Raw genomic sequence first — 26471 nt, forward strand, 5'->3', positions numbered from 1 at the left:
TGAGAGTTGTTTGTTTTGATTCATCTTGTTGTATTCATTGTGTTGGTATTTTATCTTTCATGATGTGTATTAAATTGTGTGTGTTCATGTTCACAGGCCTCTCTTGTAAATGACACCCTTGTCTCGGTAGTGACCCATCCTCAATAAAAATAATAAAAAACGTATCTCCACCTGCTCCATGGACTCTAACGTGTTTCTACTTCTACTTCCTGTGTTGCCCTCTGCAGGACCCTCTGGACAGGGCAGGCTCGGTCATCGTCATCCGCTCCCTGGTGCCTGGCAGTGTGGCAGAGCGCCATGGGTACATGCTCCCCGGGGACCAGCTGGTGTTTGTCAACGACACCTACCTGGACACGGTGAGCCTGTCCCAGGCTGTGGAGGTGCTGAATGCTGCCCCATCTGGAACAGTCTACCTGGGCATCCGCAAGCCACTGGTGGTACGTGAGGGATCAGGGTCTTTACAATACAACTTCATTGTCCCAAAGGAATATGAATTTGACAGAGATGATCTACACATTCAATCAACCATTTCAAATGTTTTCTTTGTGTTTTTTGATTTTGTGCGTCTATTTCTTGTTTATTTTGTTTACTTTTCCCAATGCAAGCAATTGTCTGGATTTCCTTTTAGTTTTTTGAAGAATACTGAAATAGCTTAGTACTACAGTATATATATATATATATATATTATTTTATATATACACTGCTCAAAAAAATAACGGGAACACTTAAACAACACAATGTAACTCCAAGTCAATCACACTTCTGGTAAATCAAACTGTCCACTTAGGAAGCAACACTGATTGACAATAAATTTCACATGCTGTTGTGCAAATGGAATAGACAACAGGTGGAAATTATAGGCAATTAGCAAGACACCCCCAATAAAGGAGTGGTTCTGCAGGTGGTAACCACAGACCACTTCTCAGTTCCTATGCTTCCTGGCTGATGTTTGGTCACTTTTGAATGCTGGCGGTGCTTTCACTCTAGTGGTAGCATGAGACGGAGTCTACAACCCACACAAGTGGCTCAGGTAGTGCAGCTCATCCAGGATGGCACATCGATGCGAGCTGTGGCAAGTTTGCTGTGTCTGTCAGCGTAGTGTCCAGAGCATGGAGGCACTAACAGGAGACAGGCCAGTACATCAGGAGACGTGGAGGAGGCCGTAGGAGGGCAAAATACACTGAATGTACAAAACATTAGGAACATCCTCCTAATATTGAGTTGCACCCCCGTTTGTCCTCAGAACAGCCTCAATTTGTTGGGGCATGGACTCTACAAGGTGTCAAGAGTTCCACAGGGATGCTGGCCCCCGTGTTGGCTCCAATGCTTCCCACAGTTGTGTCAAGTTGGCTGGATGTCCTTTCATCTACACTGATTGAAGTGGATTTAACAGGTGACATCAATAAGGGAAGACCACCTGGATTCACCTGGTCAGTCTGTCATGGATAGAGCAAGTGTTCCTAATGTTTCGTACACTCAATGTAAGTTGTCACTACAACTTGACTGAATAGACGCTGAAGCAAGCACACTAAGTGCTGGTATCAATACAGTTGTTGAGGCAGCCCTACAGAGGTGATGCATAGCCCTCCCATCTCTCTCTCTCTCTCTCTCTCTCTATCTTTCCATATCTCCTACTCTCTCACTACCTCCCACCTTCTCTTTCTCTTTCTTTCTCCCTCTCTCTCACTACCTCCCACCCTCTTTCTCTCTTTCTTTCTCCCTCTCTCTCACTACCTCCCACCCTCTTTCTCTCTTTCTTTCTCCCTCTCTCTCACTACCTCCCACCTTCTCTTTCTCTTTCTTTCTCCCTCTCTCTCACTACCTCCCACCCTCTTTCTCTCTTTCTTTCTCCCTCTCTCTCACTACCTCCCACCCTCTTTCTCTCTTTCTTTCTCCCTCTCTCTCACTACCTCCCACCCTCTTTCTCTTTCTTTCTCCCACCCTCTTTCTCTTTCTTTCTCTACTACCTCCCACCCTCTTTCTCTCTTTCTTTCTCCCTCTCTCACTACCTCCCACACTCTTTCTTTCTCTCTTTCTTTCTCCCTCTCTCTCACTACCTCCCACACTCTTTCTTTCTCTCTTTCTTTCTCCCTCTCTCTCACTACCTCCCACACTCTTTCTTTCTCCCTCTCTCTCACTACCTCCCACACTTTCTTTCTCCCTCTCTCTCACTACCTCCCACACTTTCTTTCTCCCTCTCTCTCACTACCTCCCACACTCTTTCTTTCTCTCTTTCTTTCTCCCTCTCTCTCACTACCTCCCACCCTCTCTATCTTTCTATATCTCCTACTCTCTCACTACCTCCCAACCTCTTTCTCTCTTTCTTTCTCCCTCTCTCTCACTACCTCCCACCCTCTTTCTCTCTTTCTTTCTCCCTCTCTCTCACTACCTCCCACACTTTCTTTCTCCCTCTCTCTCACTACCTCCCACACTCTTTCTTTCTCTCTTTCTTTCTCCCTCTCTCTCACTACCTCCCACCCTCTCTATCTTTCTATATCTCCTACTCTCTCACTACCTCCCACCCTCTTTCTCTCTTTCTTTCTCCCTCTCTCTCACTACCTCCCACCCTCTTTCTCTCTTTCTTTCTCCCTCTCTCTCACTACCTCCCACACTCTTTCTTTCTCCCTCTCTCTCACTACCTCCCACACTTTCTTTCTCCCTCTCTCTCACTACCTCCCACACTCTTTCTTTCTCTCTTTCTTTCTTTCTTTCTCCCTCTCTCTCACTACCTCCCACCTCTCTATCTTTCTATATCTCCTACTCTCTCACTACCTCCCACCCTCTTTCTCTCTTTCTTTCTCCCTCTCTCTCACTACCTCCCACCCTCTTTCTCCCTTTCTTTCTCCCTCTCTCTCACTACCTCCCACACTCTTTCTTTCTCTCTTTCTTTCTCCCTCTCTCTCACTACCTCCCACACTCTTTCTTTCTCTCTTTCTTTCTCCCTCTCTCTCACTACCTCCCACACTCTTTCTTTCTCTCTTTCTTTCTCCCTCTCTCTCACTACCTCCCACACTCTTTCTTTCTCTCTTTCTTTCTCCCTCTCTCTCACTACCTCCCACACTCTTTCTTTCTCTCTTTCTTTCTTTCTTTCTCCCTCTCTCACTACCTCCCACCCTCTCTATCTTTCTATATCTCCTACTCTCTCACTACCTCCCACCCTCTTTCTCTCTTTCTTTCTCCCTCTCTCTCACTACCTCCCACCCTCTTTCTCCCTTTCTTTCTCCCTCTCTCTCACTACCTCCCACACTCTTTCTTTCTCTCTCTCTTTCTTTCTCCCTCTCTCTCACTACCTCCCACCCTCTTTCTCTCTTTCTTTCTCCCTCTCTCTCACTACCTCCCACACTTTCTTTCTCTCTCACTACCTCCCACACTCTTTCTTTCTCTCTTTCTTTCTCCCTCTCTCTCACTACCTCCCACTCTTTCTTTCTCTCTTTCTTTCTCCCCCTCTCTCACTACCTCCCACACTCTTTCTTTCTCTCTTTCTTTCTCCCTCTCTCACTACCTCCCACCCTCTTTCTCTCTTTCTTTCTCCCTCTCTTTCTTTCTCCTGCATGGTCGGAACTAGAAGCACAAGCATTTCACTACACTCGCATTAACATACATTTGTATGTGACATTTGATTTGATTTGGTACAAGTACCGAGTCGATGTGCAGGGGTACCAGGTAATTGAGGTAGATATGTACATATAACTAGGAATAAATTGACAAGGCAACAGGTTTGATAATAAACAGTAGCAGCAGCGTATGTGATGAGTCAAAGTGCAAATAGGGTCAATGCAGATAGTCCGGGTAGCTATATGATTAACTATTTAGTAGTCTTATGGCTTGAGGGTAGAAGCTGTTCAGGGTCCTGTTGGTTCCACACTTGGTGCATCGGTACCGTGCAGTAGCAGAGAGAACAGTCTATGACCAGGGTGGCTGGAGTCTTTGACCATTTTTAGAGCCTTCCTCTGACACCGCCTGGTATCGAGGTCCTGGACGGCAGGAAGCTCCCTCTCTCTCACTACCTCCCACACTCTTTCTTTCTCTCTTTCTTTCTCCCTCTCTCACTACCTCCCACACTCTTTCTTTCTCTCTTTCTTTCTTTCTCTCTTTCTTTCTCCCTCTCTCACTACCTCCCACACTCTTTCTTTCTCTCTCTCTTTCTTTCTCCCCTCTCTCTCACTACCTCCCACACTTTCTTTCTCTCTCACTACCTCCCACACTCTTTCTTTCTCTCTTTCTTTCTCCCTCTCTCTCACTACCTCCCACACTCTTTCTTTCTCTCTTTCTTTCTCCCCTCTCTCACTACCTCCCACACTCTTTCTTTCTCTCTTTCTTTCTCCCTCTCTCACTACCTCCCACCCTCTTTCTCTCTTTCTTTCTCCCTCTCTCTCACTACCTCCCACCCTCTTTCTCTCTTTCTTTCTCCCTCTCTCTCACTACCTCCCACCCTCTTTCTCTCTTTCTTTCTCCCTCTCTCTCACTACCTCCCACACTCTTTATTTCTCTCTTTCTTTCTCCCTCTCTCTCACTACCTCCCACACTCTTTCTCTCTTTCTTTCTCCCTCTCTCTCACTACCTCCCACACTTTCTTTCTCCCTCTCTCTCACTACCTCTCACACTTTCTTTCTCCTCTCTCTCACTACCTCCCACACTCTTTCTTTCTCTCTTTCTCCCTCTCTCTCACTACCTCCCACACTCTTTCTTTCTCTCTTTCTTTCTCCCTCTCTCTCACTACCTCCCACACTCTTTCTTTCTCTCTTTCTTTCTCCCTCTCTCTCATTACCTCCCACACTCTTTCTTTCTCTCTTTCTTTCTCCCTCTCTCTCACTACCTCTCACACTCTTTCTTTCTCTCTTTCTTTCTCCCTCTCTCTCACTACCTCCCACACTCTTTCTTTCTCTCTTTCTTTCTCCCTCTCTCACTACCTCCCACCCTCTTTCTCTCTTTCTATCTCCCACTCTCTCACTACCTCCCACCCTCTTTCTCTCTTTCTTTCTCCCTCTCTCTCACTCCCTCCCACCCTCTTTCTCTCTTTCTTTCTCCCTCTCTCTCACTACCTCCCACACTCTTTATTTCTCTCTTTCTTTCTCCCTCTCTCTCACTACCTCCCACACTCTTTCTCTCTTTCTTTCTCCCTCTCTCTCACTACCTCCCACACTTTCTTTCTCCCTCTCTCTCACTACCTCTCACACTTTCTTTCTCCCTCTCTCTCACTACCTCCCACACTCTTTCTTCCTTTCTTTCTCCCTCTCTCTCACTACCTCCCACACTCTTTCTTTCTCTCTTTCTTTCTCCCTCTCTCTCACTACCTCCCACACTCTTTCTTTCTCTCTTTCTTTCTCCCTCTCTCTCACTACCTCCCACACTCTTTCTTTCTCTCTTTCTTTCTCCCTCTCTCTCACTACCTCCCACACTCTTTCTTTCTCTCTTTCTTTCTCCCTCTCTCTCACTACCTCCCACACTCTTTCTTTCTCTCTTTCTTTCTCCCTCTCTCTCACTACCTCCCACTCTTTCTTTCTCTCTTTCTTTCTCCCTCTCTCTCACTACCTCCCACACTTTCTTTCTCCCTCTCTCTTTCTTTCTCCCTCTCTCTCACTACCTCCCACACTTTCTTTCTCCCTCTCTCTTTCTTTCTCCCTCTCTCTCACTACCTCCCACACTCTTTCTTTCTCTCTTTCTTTCTCCCTCTCTCTCATTACCTCCCACACTATTTCTTTCTTTCTCTCTTTCTTTCTCCCTCTCTCTCACTACCTCCCACACTCTTTCTTTCTCTTTCTTTCTCCCTCTCTCTCACTACCTCCCACACTCTTTCTTTCTCCCTCTCTCTTTCTTTCTCCCTCTCTCACTACCTCCCACCCTCTCTATCTTTCTATATATCCTACTCTCTTTCTCTCTTTCTTTCTCCCTCTCTCTCACTACCTCCCACACTCTTTCTTTCTCTCTTTCTTTCTCCTCTCTCTCACTACCTCCCACCCTCTTTCTCTCTTTCTTTCTCCCTCTCTCTCACTACCTCCCACACTTTCTTTCTCTCTCACTACCTCCCACACTCTTTCTTTCTCTCTTTCTTTCTCCCTCTCTCTCACTACCTCCCACACTCTTTCTTTCTTTCTCTCTTTCTTTCTCCCTCTCTCTCACTACCTCCCACACTCTTTCTTTCTCTCTTTCTTTCTCCCTCTCTCACTACCTCCCACCCTCTTTCTCTCTTTCTTTCTCCCTCTCTCTCACTACCTCCCACCCTCTCTCTTTCTTTCTCCCTCTCTCTCACTACCTCCCACACTCTTTCTTTCTCTCTCTCTTTCTCCCTCTCTCTCACTACCTCCCACCCTCTTTCTCTCTTTCTTTCTCCCTCTCTCTCACTACCTCCCACACTTTCTTTCTCCCTCTCTCTCACTACCTCCCACACTCTTTCTTTCTCTCTTTCTTTCTCCCTCTCTCTCACTACCTCCCACACTCTTTCTTTCTCTCTTTCTTTCTCTTTCTTTCTCCCTCTCTCTCACTACCTCCCACACTCTTTCTTTCTCTCTTTCTTTCTCCCTCTCTCTCACTACCTCCCACACTCTTTCTTTCTCTCTTTCTTTCTCTCTTTCTTTCTCCCTCTCTCTCACTACCTCCCACACTCTTTCTTTCTCTTTCTTTCTCCCTCTCTCTCACTACCTCCCACACTCTTTCTTTCTCCCTCTCTCTTTCTTTCTCCCTCTCTCACTACCTCCCACCCTCTCTATCTTTCTATATATCCTACTCTCTTTCTCTCTTTCTTTCTCCCTCTCTCTCACTACCTCCCACACTCTTTCTTTCTCTCTTTCTTTCTCCCTCTCTCTCACTACCTCCCACCCTCTTTCTCTCTTTCTTTCTCCCTCTCTCTCACTACCTCCCACACTTTCTTTCTCTCTCACTACCTCCCACACTCTTTCTTTCTCTCTTTCTTTCTCCCTCTCTCTCACTACCTCCCACACTCTTTCTTTCTCTCTTTCTTTCTCCCTCTCTCTCACTACCTCCCACACTCTTTCTTTCTCTCTTTCTTTCTCCCTCTCTCTCACTACCTCCCACACTCTTTCTTTCTTTCTCTCTTTCTTTCTCCCTCTCTCACTACCTCCCACCCTCTTTTTCTCTTTCTTTCTCCCTCTCTCTCACTACCTCCCACACTCTTTCTTTCTCTCTTTCTTTCTCCCTCTCTCTCACTACCTCCCACCCTCTTTCTCTCTTTCTTTCTCCCTCTCTCTCACTACCTCCCACACTTTCTTTCTCCCTCTCTCTCACTACCTCCCAAACTCTTTCTTTCTCTTTCTTTCTCCCTCTCTCTCACTACCTCCCACACTCTTTCTTTCTCTCTTTCTTTCTCTTTCTTTCTCCCTCTCTCTCACTACCTCCCACACTCTTTCTTTCTCTCTTTCTTTCTCCCTCTCTCTCACTACCTCCCACACCCTTTCTTTCTCTCTTTCCTTTCTCTCCTCTCTTTCGCTCTCTCTTCTCTCCCTCCCTCCCCCACTCCCTGTCCCATATTAACTTAAATTTGAGTAAAGATGTAATGATGGCGCGTGAGAAATAAAGTGACGGTCAGCCGTAAATCCACCAGAAATGAAATGAGACTAATTGTGCCATTAAGGTTATTTCCCTCGCTCTCTCTCATCTCTACCCCCCCTCCCTGTCTCATATTACCCTTGAATTTGAGTAAAGATGTAATGGCGACGCGTGGGAGTCAAAGTGGCGGCCGGCTGTAAATCCACCAGAAATGAGACTAATTGTACCATTACGATTTTAGACTCGGCACATTTCTCACTGTAAATTGTCCAGGGGGGGGGGGGGTCTGGGTGTTGGGAAGAGCTCCTTTCGGGATGAAAGGCGCTGAGTCGGCGGGACGGTCTGAGGGGAGAGCAGTGATAAAAGTACTATCTCAGCTTCACGGGATGTCTTAAGTGCGTTCTAAGGACACAGCTCCTAAGTACCTCTGGCTGAGATTGGCTAGGCCACCACAAGTTTTGGTGTGTGTGTGTGTATGTTTGCGTAAAACAGCCAGGTTGTCTTGACATCAGAGTTCTCTTTTGATCTGAGAGGGATGTGGGATTGTACTCTAGTAATAAACTTAGAGGGAGATATATTATTACTAGAGTACAATCCCACATCCCTCTCAGATCAAAAGAGAACTCTGGTGTCAAGAGAGGGTATATATACATACATATACACGCACAACATTCTCAGTCAGACAGGGTTGGTCTTGAACGTGCTTCTAGCCAAAGTGCTTCTACACATGCATTGCTTGCTGTTTGGGGTTTTAGGCTGGGTTTCTGTACAGCACTTTGAGATATCAGCTGATGTACGAAGGGCTATATAAATACATTTTGATTTGATTAGAAGCACCTATTGTGACGACATAGCTCCAGTTGTTCCTTTACATTTCTCCTAAAACATTGGGGCCCCAATTCAATCTATTGAAGTTAAAGGAAACTGCACTGCAGGGTCACTCCTCAATACAACTGCAGTACATTAGAATGTCTGGAACACAAATGTGTGTTTCTCCAGGGGTTTGGCGATTGCTCCATCCTCCCAGAAGTCCTTGGACATAAGGAGGACGAAACCGAGCTGATCCTGGACAGTGGCATTCTCGCGCTATGTCTCACCTCTGATCCCTGCCTTGACCCCACTCCCACCTTGAGCTCTAAGACTTTTAACCCCACCCCAACTCCTACCCTGACCACCAGGAGAGGAGAGGGAAATGGTAGTGGATGAAGAGGAAGAGGAGGACGTGGTGGATGTGAATGGTAGACAGGGGCAAACCGTGGATTCCTACCCAAGAAAACCTCCACCGTCGTGGGGAGAGTGGGAGAGGGTCAACAGAGGCCCTGTCCCCCCCCCCCACAGTCCTCTCTGGAGCTCAGGAGCAGGTGAATGCTCTACTCCTCTGCAGTATTGTGCCTTGGCAAGTCAGACGACAGATGTCTGGCTTCCACCTCTACATCAGTGCTGGCCAACAGGGGGCAGCAGTGTGTGCAGACTTACTCCAGCCTAGCTGGAACACACCAGACTTTAGTCAATCTCTCAAATCAAATCAAAGTTTATTTGTCACGTGCGCCAAATACAACAGGTGTAGGTAGACCTTACAGTGAAATGCTTATTTACAGGCTCTAACCAATATTGCAAAAAAGGTATTAGGTGAACAATAGGTAAGTAAAGAAATAAAAACAACAGTAAAAAGACAGTGAAAAACAGTGGAGAGGCTATATACAGTAGAGAGGCTATATACAGTAGAGAGGCTATATACAGTAGAGGCTATATACAGTAGAGAGGCTATATACAGTAGAGAGGCTATATACAGTAGAGAGGCTATATACAGTAGAGAGGCTATATACAGTAGAGGCTCTATACAGTAGAGGCTCTATACAGTAGAGGCTATATACAGTAGAGGCTCTATACAGTAGAGAGGCTCTATACAGTAGAGAGGCTCTATACAGTAGCGGGGCTATATACAGTAGAGGGGCTATATACAGTAGTGAGGCTATATACAGTAGCGAGGCTATATACAGTAGCGAGGCTATATACAGACACCGGTTAGTCAGGCTGATTGAGGTAGTATGTACATGTAGATATGGCTAAAGTGACTATGCATATATGATGAACAGAGAGTAGTAGCAGTAGCGTATAAGAGGGGTTGGCGGGTGGTGGGTGGGACACAATGCAGATAGCCCGGATAGCCACAGTGCGGGAGCACTGGTTGGTCAGGCCAATTGAGGTAGTATGTACATATATACATGAATGTATAGTTAAAGTGACTGTGGATATATGATAAACAGAGAGTAGCAGCATTGGAATAGGCTTTGTCGTGTCCTCTTCACGACCGTCTTGGTGTGTTTGGACCATTCTAGTGTGTTGTTGATGTGGACACCAAGGAACTTGAAGCTCTCACCCTGCTCCACTACAGCCCAGTCGATGAGAATTGGGGCGTGCTCAGTTCTCCTTTTCCTGTAGTCCACAATAATCTCCTTTAGTCTTGGTTACGTTGAGGGATAGGTTGTTATTCTGGCACCACCAGGCCAGGTCTCTGACCTCCTCCCTATAGGCTGTCTCGTTGTTGTCGGTGATCATGCCTACCACTGTTGTGTCGTCTACAAACTTAATGATGGTGTTGGAGTTGTGCCTGGCCATGCAGTCGTGGGTGAACAGGAAGTACAGGAAGGGACTGAGCACGCACCCCTGAGGGGCTCCAGTGTTGAGGATCAGCGTGGCAGATGTGTTGCTACCTACCCTCACCAGCTGGGGACGGCCTGTCAGGAAGTCCAGGATCCAGTTGCAGAGGGAGGTGTTTAGTCCCAGGATCCTTAGCTTAGTGATGTGCTTTGAGGGTACTATGGTGTTGAACGAAGACCACCGTTGCTTATTGGGTCAGTATTATATTAAACATGTTACTGCTATACATTCACAGTGCTGACCGTTGTTATTTAGGGAGAAGGTGGTGGGAGTGTGGCTGGGGACAGGATGAAACCATTTTGTCTTGCCATCTTGACAGGTGAAGGAGGAAGGTGGAGATGGTACTGTGGAGAAGCTGGAGTCCAGAGCCCTCTTTGATCAGCTCTCTCTAGGTCAGTCTTTGAATTCCTGGGTGGAGACTGGGGACAGCGAGGCGGACTCAGACTCCAGGAACGGAAGATCAGAACTCATCCTCACAGACACAGAGTTAGTACCACTCTTCTTCGGAATACAAATATTGGTTTAAATGTTTTACAAAATACCAACACTCAATCCCAAAAATATTAGTCACATGCTTTGTAAACTGCAGCTGTAGACTAACAGTGAAATGCTTACTTATGGGCCTTCCTAACAATGCAGAGAGAAAGAAAATAGAGAAATAATAGAAAGTTAAAACCACATAATAATAAACACACAATGAGTAATGATAACGTGGCTATATTCCGGCGCCGACAGAGATGGCCGCCTCGCGTTCCTAGGAAACTGCAGTATTTTGCAGTATAAGGTAGTTGTTGTGAAATTGTTAGGTTAGATTAATTGTTAGATATTACTGCATGGTCAGAACTAGAAGCACAAGCATTTCACTACACTCGCATTAACATACATTTGTATGTGACATTTGATTTGATTTGGTACAAGTACCGAGTCGATGTGCAGGGGTACCAGGTAATTGAGGTAGATATGTACATATAACTAGGAATAAATTGACAAGGCAACAGGTTTGATAATAAACAGTAGCAGCAGCGTATGTGATGAGTCAAAGTGCAAATAGGGTCAATGCAGATAGTCCGGGTAGCTATATGATTAACTATTTAGTAGTCTTATGGCTTGAGGGTAGAAGCTGTTCAGGGTCCTGTTGGTTCCACACTTGGTGCATCGGTACCGTGCAGTAGCAGAGAGAACAGTCTATGACCAGGGTGGCTGGAGTCTTTGACCATTTTTAGAGCCTTCCTCTGACACCGCCTGGTATCGAGGTCCTGGACGGCAGGAAGCTTGGCCCCAGTGATGTACTGGGCCGTACACACTGCCCTCTGTCGTATTTTGTGGTCGGATGCCAAGCAGTTACCATACCAAGCGGTGATACAGCAAGTCAAGATGCTCTTGATGGTGCAGCTGTAGAACTTTTTGAGGATCTGAGGGACCAAGACAAATCTTTTCAGTCTCCTCGCCTCCGTGTTGAGGGTCAGCGTGGTTGAGGTGTTCAGTCCCAGGGTCCTTGGACACACGTACTCATTCAAGGGTTTTCCTTTATTTTACTATTTTATACATTATTATTCTACAGTGAGGACATCAAAACTATGAAATAACATATGTGGAATCATGTAGTAACCAAAAAAGTGTTGAACAAATCCAAATATATTTTAGAATTTAGATTCTTCAAAGTAGCCACACTTTGCCTTGATGACAGCTTTGCACACTCTTGTAATTCTCTCTACCAGCTTCACCTAGAATGCTTTTCCAACAGTCTTGAAGGAGTTCCCACATATGCTGAGCATTTTCCTTCACTCTGCGGTTCAACTCATCCCAAACCATCTCCGTTGAGTAGGGGTTGGGTGATTGTGGAGGCCAGATCATCTGATGCAGCACTCCATCATTCTCCTTCTTGGTAAAATAGCCCTTACACAGCCTGGAGTTTTGTCATTGTCCCTAGATAAATCACAGACAGTGTCACCAGCAAAGCACCATCACACCGCCACCTCCATGCTTGACGGCGGGAACCACACATGCGGAGATCATCCGTTCACCTACACTGCGTCTCACAAAGACGTAATCTCACATTACGACTCATCCGACCAAAGGACAGAGTTGCACCGGTCTAATGTCCTTGGCTCAAGTTTCTTGGCCCAAGAAAGTCTCCTCTTATTATCGTTGTCCTTTAGGAGTGGCTTCCTTGCAGCAATTCGACCATGAATGCCTGATTCACACAGTCTCCTCTGAACAGTTGATGTTGAGATGTCTGTTACTTGAACTCTGTGAAGCATTTATTTGAGCTACAATCTGAGGTGCAGTTAACTCTAATGAACTTATCCTCTGCAGCAGAGGTAACTCTGGGTATTCCTTTCCTGTGGTGGTCCTCATGAGAGACAGTTTCATCATAGCGCTTGATGGTTTTTGCGACTGCACTTGAAGAAACTGACATTGACATTTTCCGTACTGACTGACCTTCATGTCTTAAAGTAATGATGGACTGTCGTTTCTCTTTGCTTATTTGAGCTGTTCTTGCCATAATATGGACTTGATCTTTAACTAAATAGGGCTATCTTCTGTATACCACCTCTACCTTGTCACAACACAACTGATTGGCTCAAATGCATTAAGATGGAAAGAAATTCCACAAATTAACAAGGCACACCTGTTAATTGAAATGCATTCCAGGTGACTACCTCCATGAAGCTGGTTGTGAGAATGCTAAGAGTGGGCAAAGCTGTCATCAAGGCAAAGGGTGGCGACTATATAAAATATATTTGTATTTGTTTAACACTTTTATGTTGACTACATGATTTGGTATGTAGTATGTCATAGTTTTGATGTCTTCACTATTATTTTACAATGTAGAAATAGTCAAATAAAGAAAAACCCTTGAATGAGTAGGTGTGTCCAAACCTTTGACTGATACTGCATATCATCCATGTCTTTTTTCAGCCACGACTCCGTGAAACAGTTCTTCAGGTCCCGTTGATAGGATAGTCTCGACCGGAGCTTGTTCAGTTTGTTCTGTACGATTGCCAAATGAACGGAAGGTAGAGGCAAATTATTTATGTGTCAGGGTGCCCATACATCGGCCTCTTTTACGCCACCTCTTCCTTTTAGTGAAAGCTTCTGGCCTTCAGAAAAGCTATGTTCGTTGGAACCATGCAGAAAAAAATAAAAATCTAAAAGTTTGAAATGACAAAATGAATAGAATGTATAGAATGTAATCTACCTTGTTTAGTGTCATTTATATCAGACAGTGGGTTGAGTAAGAGTTACATGTCATTACATTAATTCTCAAAAATGTAGTTGATCTGCTCATTCTCTGGCTCTCTAGTAGGCTTGGCGCCCCCCCTGCTGGTAACATGATGGTATGGCAGGCAGTGACTCCAGTGACATTGCCTGAGTCAGTCATACCACAGTATATCTGAACCATGATCTGAAAATACAGGATTGGACAGTGTTTCCCAACTTGTTTTTGCACTAGCACTAACAAACCTGATTCAAATCAAATGTATTTATAAAGCCCTTTTTACTTATTTTTTATTTATTTAACCAGGTAGGCAAGTTGAGAACAAGTTCTCATTTACAACTGCGACCTGGCCAAGATAAAGCAAAGCAGTTCGACAGATACAACGACACAGAGTTACACTTGGAGTAAAACAAACATACAGTCAATAATACAGTATAAACAAGTCTATATACGATGTGAGCAAATGAGGTGAGAAGGGAGGTAAAGGCAAAAAAGGCCATGGTGGCAAAGTAAATACAATATAGCAAGTAAAACACTGGAATGGTAGTTTTGCAATGGAAGAATGTGCAAAGTAGAAATAAAAATAATGGGGTGCAAAGGAGCAAAATAAATTAATAAATTAAATACAGTTGGGAAAGAGGTAGTTGTTTGGGCTAAATTATAGGTGGGCTATGTACAGGTGCAGTAATCTGTGAGCTGCTCTGACAGTTGGTGCTTAAAGCTAGTGAGGGAGATAAGTGCTTCCAGTTTCAGAGATTTTTGTAGTTCGTTCCAGTCATTGGCAGCAGAGAACTGGAAGGAGAGGCGGCCAAAGAAAGAATTGGTTTTGGGGGTGACTAGAGAGATATACCTGCTGGAGCGTGTGCTACAGGTGGGAGATGCTATGGTGACCAGCGAGCTGAGATAAGGGGGGACTTTACCTAGCAGGGTCTTGTAGATGACATGGAACCAATGGGTTTGGCGACGAGTATGAAGCGAGGGCCAGCCAACGAGAGCGTATAGGTCGCAATGGTGGGTAGAATATATGGGGCTTTGGTGACAAAACGGATTGCACTGTGATAGACTGCATCCAATTTATTGAGTAGGGTATTGGAGGCTATTTTGTAAATGACATCGCCAAAGTCGAGGATTGGTAGGATGGTCAGTTTTACAAGGGTATGTTTGGCAGCATGAGTGAAGGATGCTTTGTTGCGAAATAGGAAGCCAATTCTAGATTTAACTTTGGATTGGAGATGTTTGATATGGGTCTGGAAGGAGAGTTTACAGTCTAACCAGACACCTAAGTATTTGTAGTTGTCCACGTATTCTAAGTCAGAGCCGTCCAGAGTAGTGATGTTGGGCAGGTGTCACAAAGTGCTGTACAGAAACCCAGCCTTAAAACCCAAACAGCAAGCAATGCAGATGTAGAAACATGGTGGCTAGGAAAAACTCCCTGGAAAGGCAGGAACCTAGGAAGAAACCTAGAGAGAAACCAGGCTCTGAGGGGTGGCCAGTCCTCTCCTGGCTCTCACTCACATCCATAACAGCCTCACTCACGTCCATAACAGCCTCACTCACAATCATAACAGCCTCACTCACGTCCATAACAGCCTCACTCACGTCCACAACAGCCTGTCCATAACAGTCTCACTCACGTCCATAACAGCCTCACTCACGTCCATAACAGCCTCACTCACGTCCATAACAGCCTCACTCACGTCCATAACAGCCTGTCCATAACAGTCTCACTCACGTCCATAACAGTCTCACTCACGTCCATAACAGCCTGTCCATAACAGTCTCACTCACGTCCATAACAGTCTCACTCACGTCCATAACAGCCTGTCCATAACAGTCTCACTCACGTCCATAACAGCCTGTCCATAACAGCCTCACTCACGTCCATAACAGCCTCACTCACGTCCATAACAGCCTCACTCACGTCCATAACAGCCTCACTCACGTCCATAACAGTCTCACTCACGTCCATAACAGTCTCACTCACGTCCATAACAGTCTCACTCACGTCCATAACAGCCTGTCCATAACAGTCTCACTCACGTCCATAACAGTCTCACTCACGTCCATAACAGCCTCACTCACGTCCATAACAGCCTGTCCATAACAGTCTCACTCACGTCCATAACAGCCTCACTCACGTCCATAACAGCCTGTCCATAAGTCTCACTTACGTCCATAACAGCCTCATTCATATTTGACTACATCTCTGGTCGCTTGAGATGGATACCAAATTCAATTTATCAGCTCGTCTTTGCCCGTTGGAATAGGAGATCACATACTAGTTAAATCGGGATTCGTTACTCTGAAATCTCTATCATTTCCCCCTTTGGCAAAGGTCTGTATTCAAAGTGTCTCAGAGTAGGGGTGCTGATTTCAGGTCAGTTTTGCCTTTTTAGATCATCATGAATAATATTACATGAACACACAGGGAAGCTGATCCTAGAACAGCACTCGTTAAGGTATGAGGTTTATTGCAGAGTAAATTATTTAAATTGAATGGTTATACAGACCCACTAGCCGCACATATTGTAGGAGGGAACATTTCTACCTGGGGAACCTAAAGGGTTGTGTTATTTCCAGTGCTACTGTTTAAACAGTGGGAATAAGTTGCAAAAATGTCTTGCCATGTCATAACCTCACGCGGTACATAATAACAATAATACAGTATCAAAACTGAACAACGTATCGTACTGCACTACCAATATCCCAACTGGTACAGTAAAGTGGTTGATTCATTTATGAATGGATAGATTGATTGATATACCTAATGGTTGATGTGTTCTCCTCTAGCTCGGTGCATTTGATTGGCACAGAGAGGAGAAAGAGGAGGGGCCAGGGAGGAGGACGACACAGGTAGGACAACAGAACTCGCTGTAGAGCCACAGGCAACACACACACATTCTACATTCACCATCACCTCTGGTTGTTATTTAAAGTGTCTCATGGGGGACAAACATAATTAACCAAACCCAGAATCGGTCAGGAAACACCCCTCCAAGACCGAAATATAGTTTTTCTAATGAGCAACAGAAAAACACATGTTCCAATCGACGTGTTCAGTCACTCTTTAACCTTTCGTTAACTGGGAAAAGACCCTTGGGGTCAGAAACCTCTCTTGCAAGGGGGAGTTGGCAAGAGGTCAGTAGGAAGCAGTCAGCGTGTAGATACAGAACAGGTGAATGTACAGGGACAATACATTAAAATCAATTAGTGGTTAACAACATCTTGGCGTATGCTCTCAGTGATCTACCTGAGAGGGAGGAAGGAGAGGGAGAGGAGACCCCTGCCATCAGTCACTGGGGACCTCCACACAGGTAAGGGCTGTGTCCATGTGTGTCCATTTGCCTGTCTGTCTATGTGTTCAAGTGGATACTGACAAAGTATCTTTTTCTAATGAAACATTTAACAGATTCACTAAATTCACCTTGTTGTTTGGGTGACGGTTTGTTTTTAGTTTATCGGGTACAGAAGGACTGGGGAAAGAATCATTAGAAAACGTGTAGTTTGGAACATGGATGATAACTTCTCACAGTAAAAAGAAATGTTAAACTCCAGGCCCACCTAACAGAGAGCAATGTGATCATAACTGCAGTGGGTGTGTGTGTACCTGGACCTGTGTGAGTGTGTGTGGGGTAGTGTGCAGGGCCATAACCAGGGTTTGTGTTTTAGTGTTATTAGATGGACTGAGGTGAATGAACCAACAGCAGCCAAGGTCATAATGGCTGGTGTTAATGCTTGTTTTTCTTCTCCTCCAAATAGAATTTGGATGTTTTTAAAATTATATTGAAATGCAGTAAATGAGCTTCAACTTTCCAAAACGGTGGGGAGGGAAGGTTTCCCCCCCAGCATTGTTTTGGGGAAAGTTTAAACAAATTTACTTAATTTCTATACAATAAAAAAAAGCGTTCAAATTCTATTTGGAGGAGAAGAAAAACAAGCATTAACACCAGCCATTATGACCTTGGCTGCTGTTGGTTCATTCACCTCAGTCCATCTACAAACTCACAGCCTATTAGCTACACAAGTGTAATGTTACACCTCTGAAAGGATGGAAATATGACAAATGATTCACACTGACACATAGTATCAGTGACGAAATGAAAACCGAGGACATTTTTTGGAACTATTGTTTGCGTGTTTATTGCATTTTAATGTAAGGCCTATAAGGAAGATTGGTCAATGGGAGATGTTCATATATGAAACATATCTTATGTGTTTCAGTTCCTAACTTGTTTGATAAGATTAGTACAGATTTTCTCAGGGGTCCCCACATGGGGCCACGACCTCCAGTTTGGGAACCACGGTACTAACTTTTCCCTCTGCTCCCTCCCTCCCTCCTGCGTTTCGTCCCGCCTCAGCCTCACCACTGAGCACCACATCATCACTGTCTTCCTCAGTAGCCTACTCTGTAAAGCAAAGTAGCGTATTTTTTGCTCCTGCTGAGGTAGGCTCCGTTTAACGTTAGCTTTTGCTTCTTGCGTCATCTTTCTAGCTGGCTAGGTAATATTAGCCAGAGCCCTGCCGACAGACCCACCTGACTGACTGACATATCTATAAGCTTGTGCACTCATTCTCCGAGTGTCGTTATTATGTTTGTGTGTGGGTTGTCTGTTAGACACGGCAGGAGTCGCTGGATCGTTTTAAAATTGCCTTTTGTCCGGCATTTCGCAAACACAGCAGCGTCTCTATTGCCTACTTGAGCCGACTGCGAGCTGGTTTAGTTTGTTCCTGGTCGGCTCTCGGCCTGTGCCACGAGAGGGCAGAGTTAGCTGTTTGAGAGTGTGGTGAATGTGCTTTTAAAAAGGCATATCTGGGGACGCAGGCAAACATAATGAACAAACCACTGTTCATGATTCCACTGGTAGACATAGAGGCAGGCAAACATAATGAACAAACCACTGTTCATGATTCCACTGGTACACATAGAGGCAGGCAAACATAATGAATAAACCACTGTTCATGATTCCACTGGTACACATAGAGGCAGGCAAACATAATGAACAAACCACTGTTCATGATTCCACTGGTACACATAGAGGCAGGCAAACATAATGAACAAACCACTGTTCATGATTCCACTGGTACACATAGAGGCAGGCAAACATAATGAACAAACCACTGTTCATGATTCCACTGGTACACATAGAGGCAGGCAAACATAATGAACAAACCACTGTTCATGATTCCACTGGTACACATAGAGGCAGGCTAACATAATGAACAAACCACTGTTCATGATTCCACTGGTACACATAGAGGCAGGTGAACATAATGAAAAAAACACTGTTCATGATTCCACTGGTACACACAGAGGCAGGTGAACATAATGAACAAACCACTGTTCATGATTCCACTGGTACACATAGAGGCAGGCTAACATAATGAACAAACCACTGTTCATGATTCCACTGGTACACACAGAGGCAGGCAAACATAATGAACAAACCACTGTTCATGATTCCACTGGTACACATAGAGGCAGGCAAACATAATGAACAAACCACTGTTCATGATTCCACTGGTACACATAGAGGCAGGCAAACATAATGAACAAACCACTGTTCATGATTCCACTGGTACACATAGAGGCAGGCAAACATAATGAACAAACCACTGTTCATGATTCCACTGGTACACATAGAGGCAGGCAAACATAATGAACAAACCACTGTTCATGATTCCACTGGTACACACAGAGGCAGGCAAACATAATGAACAAACCACTGTTCATGATTCCACTGGTACACATAGAGGCAGGCAAACATAATGAACAAACCACTGTTCATGATTCCACTGGTACACATAGAGGCAGGCAAACATAATGAACAAACCACTGTTCATGATTCCACTGGTACACACAGAGGCAGGCAAACATAATGAACAAACCACTGTTCATGATTCCACTGGTACACATAGAGGCAGGCGAACATAATGAACAAACCACTGTTCATGATTCCACTGGTACACATAGAGGCAGGTGAACATAATGAACAAACCACTGTTCATGATTCCACTGGTACACACAGAGGCAGGCGAACATAATGAACAAACCACTGTTCATGATTCCACTGGTACACACAGAGGCAGGTGAACATAATGAAAAAAACACTGTTCATGATTCCACTGGTACACATAGAGGCAGGCGAACATAATGAATAAACCACTGTTCATGATTCCACTGGTACACATAGAGGCAGGTGAACATAATGAACAAACCACTGTTCATGATTCCACTGGTACACATAGAGGCAGGCAAACATAATGAACAAACCACTGTTCATGATTCCACTGGTACACATAGAGGCAGGCGAACATAATGAACAAACCACTGTTCATGATTCCACTGGTACACACAGAGGCAGGCAAACATAATGAACAAACCACTGTTCATGATTCCACTGGTACACATAGAGGCAGGCAAACATAATGAACAAACCACTGTTCATGATTCCACTGGTACACACAGAGGCAGGCGAACATAATGAACAAACCACTGTTCATGATTCCACTGGTACACATAGAGGCAGGCAAACATAATGAACAAACCACTGTTCATGATTCCACTGGTACACACAGAGGCAGGCGAACATAATGAACAAACCACTGTTCATGATTCCACTGGTACACATAGAGGCAGGCAAACATAATGAACAAACCACTGTTCATGATTCCACTGGTACACATAGAGGCAGGTGAACATAATGAACAAACCACTGTTCATGATTCCACTGGTACACATAGAGGCAGGCAAACATAATGAACAAACCACTGTTCATGATTCCACTGGTACACATAGAGGCAGGCGAACATAATGAACAAACCACTGTTCATGATTCCACTGGTACACATAGAGGCAGGTGAACATAATGAACAAACCACTGTTCATGATTCCACTGGTACACATAGAGGCAGGTGAACATAATGAACAAACCACTGTTCATGATTCCACTGGTACACATAGAGGCAGGCAAACATAATGAACAAACCACTGTTCATGATTCCACTGGTACACATAGAGGCAGGCGAACATAATGAACAAACCACTGTTCATGATTCCACTGGTACACATAGAGGCAGGTGAACATAATGAACAAACCACTGTTCATGATTCCACTGGTACACATAGAGGCAGGTGAACATAATGAACAAACCACTGTTCATGATTCCACTTCCACTAGAGGCAGGCAAACATAATGAACAAACCACTGTTCATGATTCCACTGGTACACATAGAGGCAAACATAATGAACAAACCACTGTTCATGATTCCACTGGTACACATAGAGGCAGGCGAACATAATGAACAAACCACTGTTCATGATTCCACTGGATTCCACTGGTACACATAGAGGCAGGCGAACATAATGAACAAACCACTGTTCATGATTCCACTGGTACACATAGAGGCAGGCAAACATAATGAACAAACCACTGTTCATGATTCCACTGGTACACATAGAGGCAGGCAAACATAATGAACAAACCACTGTTCATGATTCCACTGGTACACACAGAGGCAGGCGAACATAATGAACAAACCACTGTTCATGATTCCACTGGTACACATAGAGGCAGGCAAACATAATGAACAAACCACTGTTCATGATTCCACTGGTACACACAGAGGCAGGCGAACATAATGAACAAACCACTGTTCATGATTCCACTGGTACACACAGAGGCAGGCAAACATAATGAACAAACCACTGTTCATGATTCCACTGGTACACACAGAGGCAGGCGAACATAATGAACAAACCACTGTTCATGATTCCACTGGTACACACAGAGGCAGGCAAACATAATGAACAAACCACTGTTCATGATTCCACTGGTACACATAGAGGCAGGCAAACATAATGAACAAACCACTGTTCATGATTCCACTGGTACACATAGAGGCAGGTGAACATAATGAACAAACCACTGTTCATGATTCCACTGGTACACATAGAGGCAGGCAAACATAATGAACAAACCACTGTTCATGATTCCACTGGTACACATAGAGGCAGGCAAACATAATGAACAAACCACTGTTCATGATTCCACTGGTACACATAGAGGCAGGTGAACATAATGAACAAACCACTGTTCATGATTCCACTGGTACACATAGAGGCAGGCAAACATAATGAACAAACCACTGTTCATGATTCCACTGGTACACATAGAGGCAGGCAAACATAATGAACAAACCACTGTTCATGATTCCACTGGTACACATAGAGGCAGGCAAACATAATGAACAAACCACTGTTCATGATTCCACTGGTACACACAGAGGCAGGCGAACATAATGAACAAACCACTGTTCATGATTCCACTGGTACACACAGAGGCAGGCAAACATAATGAACAAACCACTGTTCATGATTCCACTGGTACACACAGAGGCCGAACATAATGAACACACCACTGTTCATGATTCCACTGGTACACACAGAGGCAGGCAAACATAATGAACAAACCACTGTTCATGATTCCACTGGTAGACATAGAGGCAGGCAAACATAATGAACAAACCACTGTTCATGATTCCACTGGTACACACAGAGGCAGGCAAACATAATGAACAAACCACTGTTCATGATTCCACTGGTACACATAGAGGCAGGCAAACATAATGAACAAACCACTGTTCATGATTCCACTACACACAGAGGCAGGCGATCATAATGAATAAACCACTGTTCATGATTCCACTGGTACACATAGAGGCAGGCAAACATAATGAACAAACCACTGTTCATGATTCCACTGGTACACATAGAGGCAGGCAAACATAATGAACAAACCACTGTTCATGATTCCACTGGTACACACAGAGGCAGGCAAACATAATGAATAAACCACTGTTCATGATTCCACTGGTACACACAGAGGCAGGCGAACATAATGAACAAACCACTGTTCATGATTCCACTGGTACACACAGAGGCAGGCAAACATAATGAACAAACCACTGTTCATGATTCCACTGGTACACATAGAGGCAGGCGAACATAATGAACAAACCACTGTTCATGATTCCACTGGTACACATAGAGGCAGGCAAACATAATGAACAAACCACTGTTCATGATTCCACTGGTACACATAGAGGCAGGCAAACATAATGAACAAACCACTGTTCATGATTCCACTGGTACACATAGAGGCAGGTGAACATAATGAACAAACCACTGTTCATGATTCCACTGGTACACATAGAGGCAGGCAAACATAATGAACAAACCACTGTTCATGATTCCACTGGTACACATAGAGGCAGGCAAACATAATGAACAAACCACTGTTCATGATTCCACTGGTACACATAGAGGCAGGCGAACATAATGAACAAACCACTGTTCATGATTCCACTGGTACACATAGAGGCAGGCAAACATAATGAACAAACCACTGTTCATGATTCCACTGGTACACATAGAGGCAGGCAAACATAATGAACAAACCACTGTTCATGATTCCACTGGTACACATAGAGGCAGGCAAACATAATGAACAAACCACTGTTCATGATTCCACTGGTACACACAGAGGCAGGCGAACATAATGAACAAACCACTGTTCATGATTCCACTGGTACACACAGAGGCAGGCAAACATAATGAACAAACCACTGTTCATGATTCCACTGGTACACACAGAGGCAGGCGAACATAATGAACAAACCACTGTTCATGATTCCACTGGTACACACAGAGGCAGGCAAACATAATGAACACACCACTGTTCATGATTCCACTGGTAGACATAGAGGCAGGCAAACATAATGAACAAACCACTGTTCATGATTCCACTGGTACACACAGAGGCAGGCAAACATAATGAACAAACCACTGTTCATGATTCCACTGGTACACATAGAGGCAGGCAAACATAATGAACAAACCACTGTTCATGATTCCACTGGTACACACAGAGGCAGGCGAACATAATGAACAAACCACTGTTCATGATTCCACTGGTACACATAGAGGCAGGTGAACATAATGAACAAACCACTGTTCATGATTCCACTGGTACACATAGAGGCAGGCGAACATAATGAACAAACCACTGTTCATGATTCCACTGGTACACACAGAGGCAGGCAAACATAATGAATAAACCACTGTTCATGATTCCACTGGTACACACAGAGGCAGGCGAACATAATGAACAAACCACTGTTCATGATTCCACTGGTACACACAGAGGCAGGCGAACATAATGAACAAACCACTGTTCATGATTCCACTGGTACACACAGAGGCAGGCGAACATAATGAACAAACCACTGTTCATGATTCCACTGGTACACACAGAGGCAGGCAAACATAATGAACAAACCACTGTTCATGATTCCACTGGTACACATAGAGGCAGGCAAACATAATGAACAAACCACTGTTCATGATTCCACTGGTTTTTGAAAGAAAAGCACATTTTTTGTTCACTAAAATAGCATCATATTGATCATAAATACAGTGTAGACATTTGTTAATGTTGTAAATGACTATTGTAGCTGGAATATGGAATATCTACATAGGCGTACAGAGGCCCATTATCAGCAACCATCACTCCTGTGATCCAATGGCATGTTGTGTTAGCTCATCCACGTTTATCATTTTAAAAGCTAATTGATCATTAGAAAACCCTTTTGTAATTATGTTAACAAAGCTGAAAACTTATTATGATTAAAGAAGCAATAAAACTGGCCTTCTTTAGACTAGTTGAGAATCTGTAGCATAAGCATTTGTGGGTTTCGATTACAGGCTCAAAATGGCCAGAAACAAATAACTTTCTTCTGAAACTCTTCAGTCTATTCTTGTTCTGAGAAATGAAGGATATTCCATGTGATAAATTGCCAAGAAACTGAAGATCTCGTACAACGCTGTGTACTACTCCCTTCACAGAAGCTGAGTTTATATACATACAGTACCAGTCAAAGGTTTGAACACACCTACTCATTCCAGGGTTTTACTTTATTTTTACTCTTTTCTAGATTGCAGAATAATAGTGAAGACATCAAAACTATGAAATAACACATATGGAACCATGTAGTAACCAAAAAAGTGTTAAACAAATCAAAATATATTTTATATTTGAGATTCTTCAAGGTAGCCACCCTTTGCCTTGATGACATCTTTGCACACTCTTGGCATTCTCTCAACCAGCTCCGTGAGGAAGTCACCTGGAATGCATTTCAATTAACACATATGCCTTGTTAAAAGTTCTTCAAATGCAGTCACAAAAACCATCAAGCGCTATGATGAAACAGGCTCTCATGAGGACCGCCACAGGAAAGGAAAGGAAGACCTAGATTTACCTCTGCTGCAGAGGATAAGTTAATTAGAGTTACCTGTCTCTCATGAGGACCACCACAGGAAAGGAAGACCCAGAGTTACCTCTGCTGCAGAGGATAAGTTCATTAGAACTTACATGATTCCATATGTGTTATTTAATAGTTATTTCATATTAAATAACGCAATTAATATTTGGTAGCATTGCCTTTAAATTGTTTAACTTGGGTCAAACGTTTCAGGGAGCCTTCCACAAGCTTCCCGCAATAAGTTGGGTGAAGTTTGGCCCATTCCTCCTGACAGAGCTGGTGTAACTGAGTCAGGTTTGTAGGCCTCCTTGCTCGCACACACTTTTTCAGTTCTGCCCACAAATGTTCTATAGGATTGACTTCAGGGCTTTGTGATGGCCACTCCAGTACCTAGACTTTGCTGTCCTTAAGCCATTTTGCCACAACTTTGTAAGTATGCTTGGGGTCATTGTACATTTGGAAGACCCATTTGCGTGCAAGCTATAACTGATGTCTTGAGACGTTGCTTCAATATATCCACGTAATTTTCCTCCCATTTTGTGAAGTTCACCAGTCCCTCCTGCAGCAAAGCACCCCCACAACATGATGCTGCCACCCCCGTGCTTCACGGTTGGGATGATGTTCTTTGGCTTGCAAGCCTCCCCCTTTTTCCTGCAAACATAACGATGGTCATTATGGCCAAACAGTTCTATATTCATCAGACCAGATTTCTCCAAAAAGTGTGATCTTGTCCCCATGTGCAGTTGCAAACCGTAGTCTGGGTTTTTTATGGTGGTTTTGGAGTAGTGGCTTCTTCCTTGCTAAGCTGCCTTTCAGGTTATGTCGATATAGGACTCATTTTACTGTGGATATAGACAATTTTGTACCGGTTTACTCCAGCATCTTCACAGGGTCCTCTGCAGTTGTTCTGGGATTGATTTGCACTTTTCACATCAAAGTACGTTCATCTCTAGGAGACAGAACGCATCTCCTTCCTGAGCGGTATGACGGCTGCATGGTCCCATGGCGTTTATACTTGCGTACTATTGTTTGTTCAGATGAACGTGGTACCTCCTGGTGTTTGGAAATTGCTCTCAAGGATGAACCAGACTTGTGGAGGTCTACAATTCTTTTTATGAGGTCTTGGCTGATTTCTTTTGATTCTCCCATGATGTCAAGCAAAGAGGCACTGACTTTGAAGGTAGGCCTTGAAATACATCCACAGGTGAACCTCCAATTGACTCAAAGGATGTCAATTAGCCTATCAGAACCTTCTAAAGCCATGACATCATTTTCAGGAATTTTCCAAGCTGTTTAAAGGCACAGTCAACTTAGTGTATGTAAACTTCTGACCCACTGGAATTCGGATACAGTGAATTATAAGTGAAATAATCTGTCTGTAAACAATTGTTGGAAAACTGACTTGTGTCATGCAAAAAGTAGATCTAACCGACTTGCCAAAACTATAGTTTGTTAACAAGAAATGTGTTGAGTGGTTGAAAATTAGTTTTAATGACTCCAACCTAAGTGTATGTAAACTTCCGACTTCAACTGTATTTCCTTCTCTCAATATCTTCTATGTGGAATAGCACACCACATCCTCAGCCTGTCAGTGTGTGGGTATAGATGTTCACTGTACCTCCTACTAGTGTATGTAAACTTCCCACTTCAACTGTATATACGTTGTCATTTTTTCTAATTATACATTTTTCTGAGGTCCGAGACTCGTCCTCATAATAGTTAGGGCCATGGTTGTGTGTGTGCCTGGCTCATCCCGAGAGCAGT

The 26471-nt window shown here is 44.1% G+C and overlaps 1 protein-coding gene and 1 long non-coding RNA gene across 3 annotated transcripts in view; both read left to right on the top strand.

The window, feature by feature from the left end:
* The window catches only part of LOC118400675 (inaD-like protein), a 309349-nt gene that overhangs the window by 114981 nt on the left and 167897 nt on the right, over positions 1-26471 (top strand). For both annotated transcript variants that reach the window (XM_052475280.1, XM_052475281.1), the window contains 4 exons: positions 228-437; positions 10484-10650; positions 16178-16240; positions 16630-16701. In XM_052475280.1, the coding sequence (XP_052331240.1) occupies positions 228-437; positions 10484-10650; positions 16178-16240; positions 16630-16701 (512 nt within the window). The remainder of the gene's footprint in view (positions 1-227; positions 438-10483; positions 10651-16177; positions 16241-16629; positions 16702-26471) is intronic.
* On the top strand, positions 18319-20556 carry LOC127910656 (uncharacterized). Its single transcript, XR_008075619.1, has 3 exons — positions 18319-18649; positions 18705-20299; positions 20410-20556. It is a non-coding gene; the product is annotated as an uncharacterized LOC127910656 (long non-coding RNA).

Source organism: Oncorhynchus keta, chromosome 22, assembly GCF_023373465.1.
Source record: "Oncorhynchus keta strain PuntledgeMale-10-30-2019 chromosome 22, Oket_V2, whole genome shotgun sequence".
In the NCBI taxonomy this organism is placed as follows: Eukaryota; Metazoa; Chordata; class Actinopteri; order Salmoniformes; family Salmonidae; genus Oncorhynchus; species Oncorhynchus keta.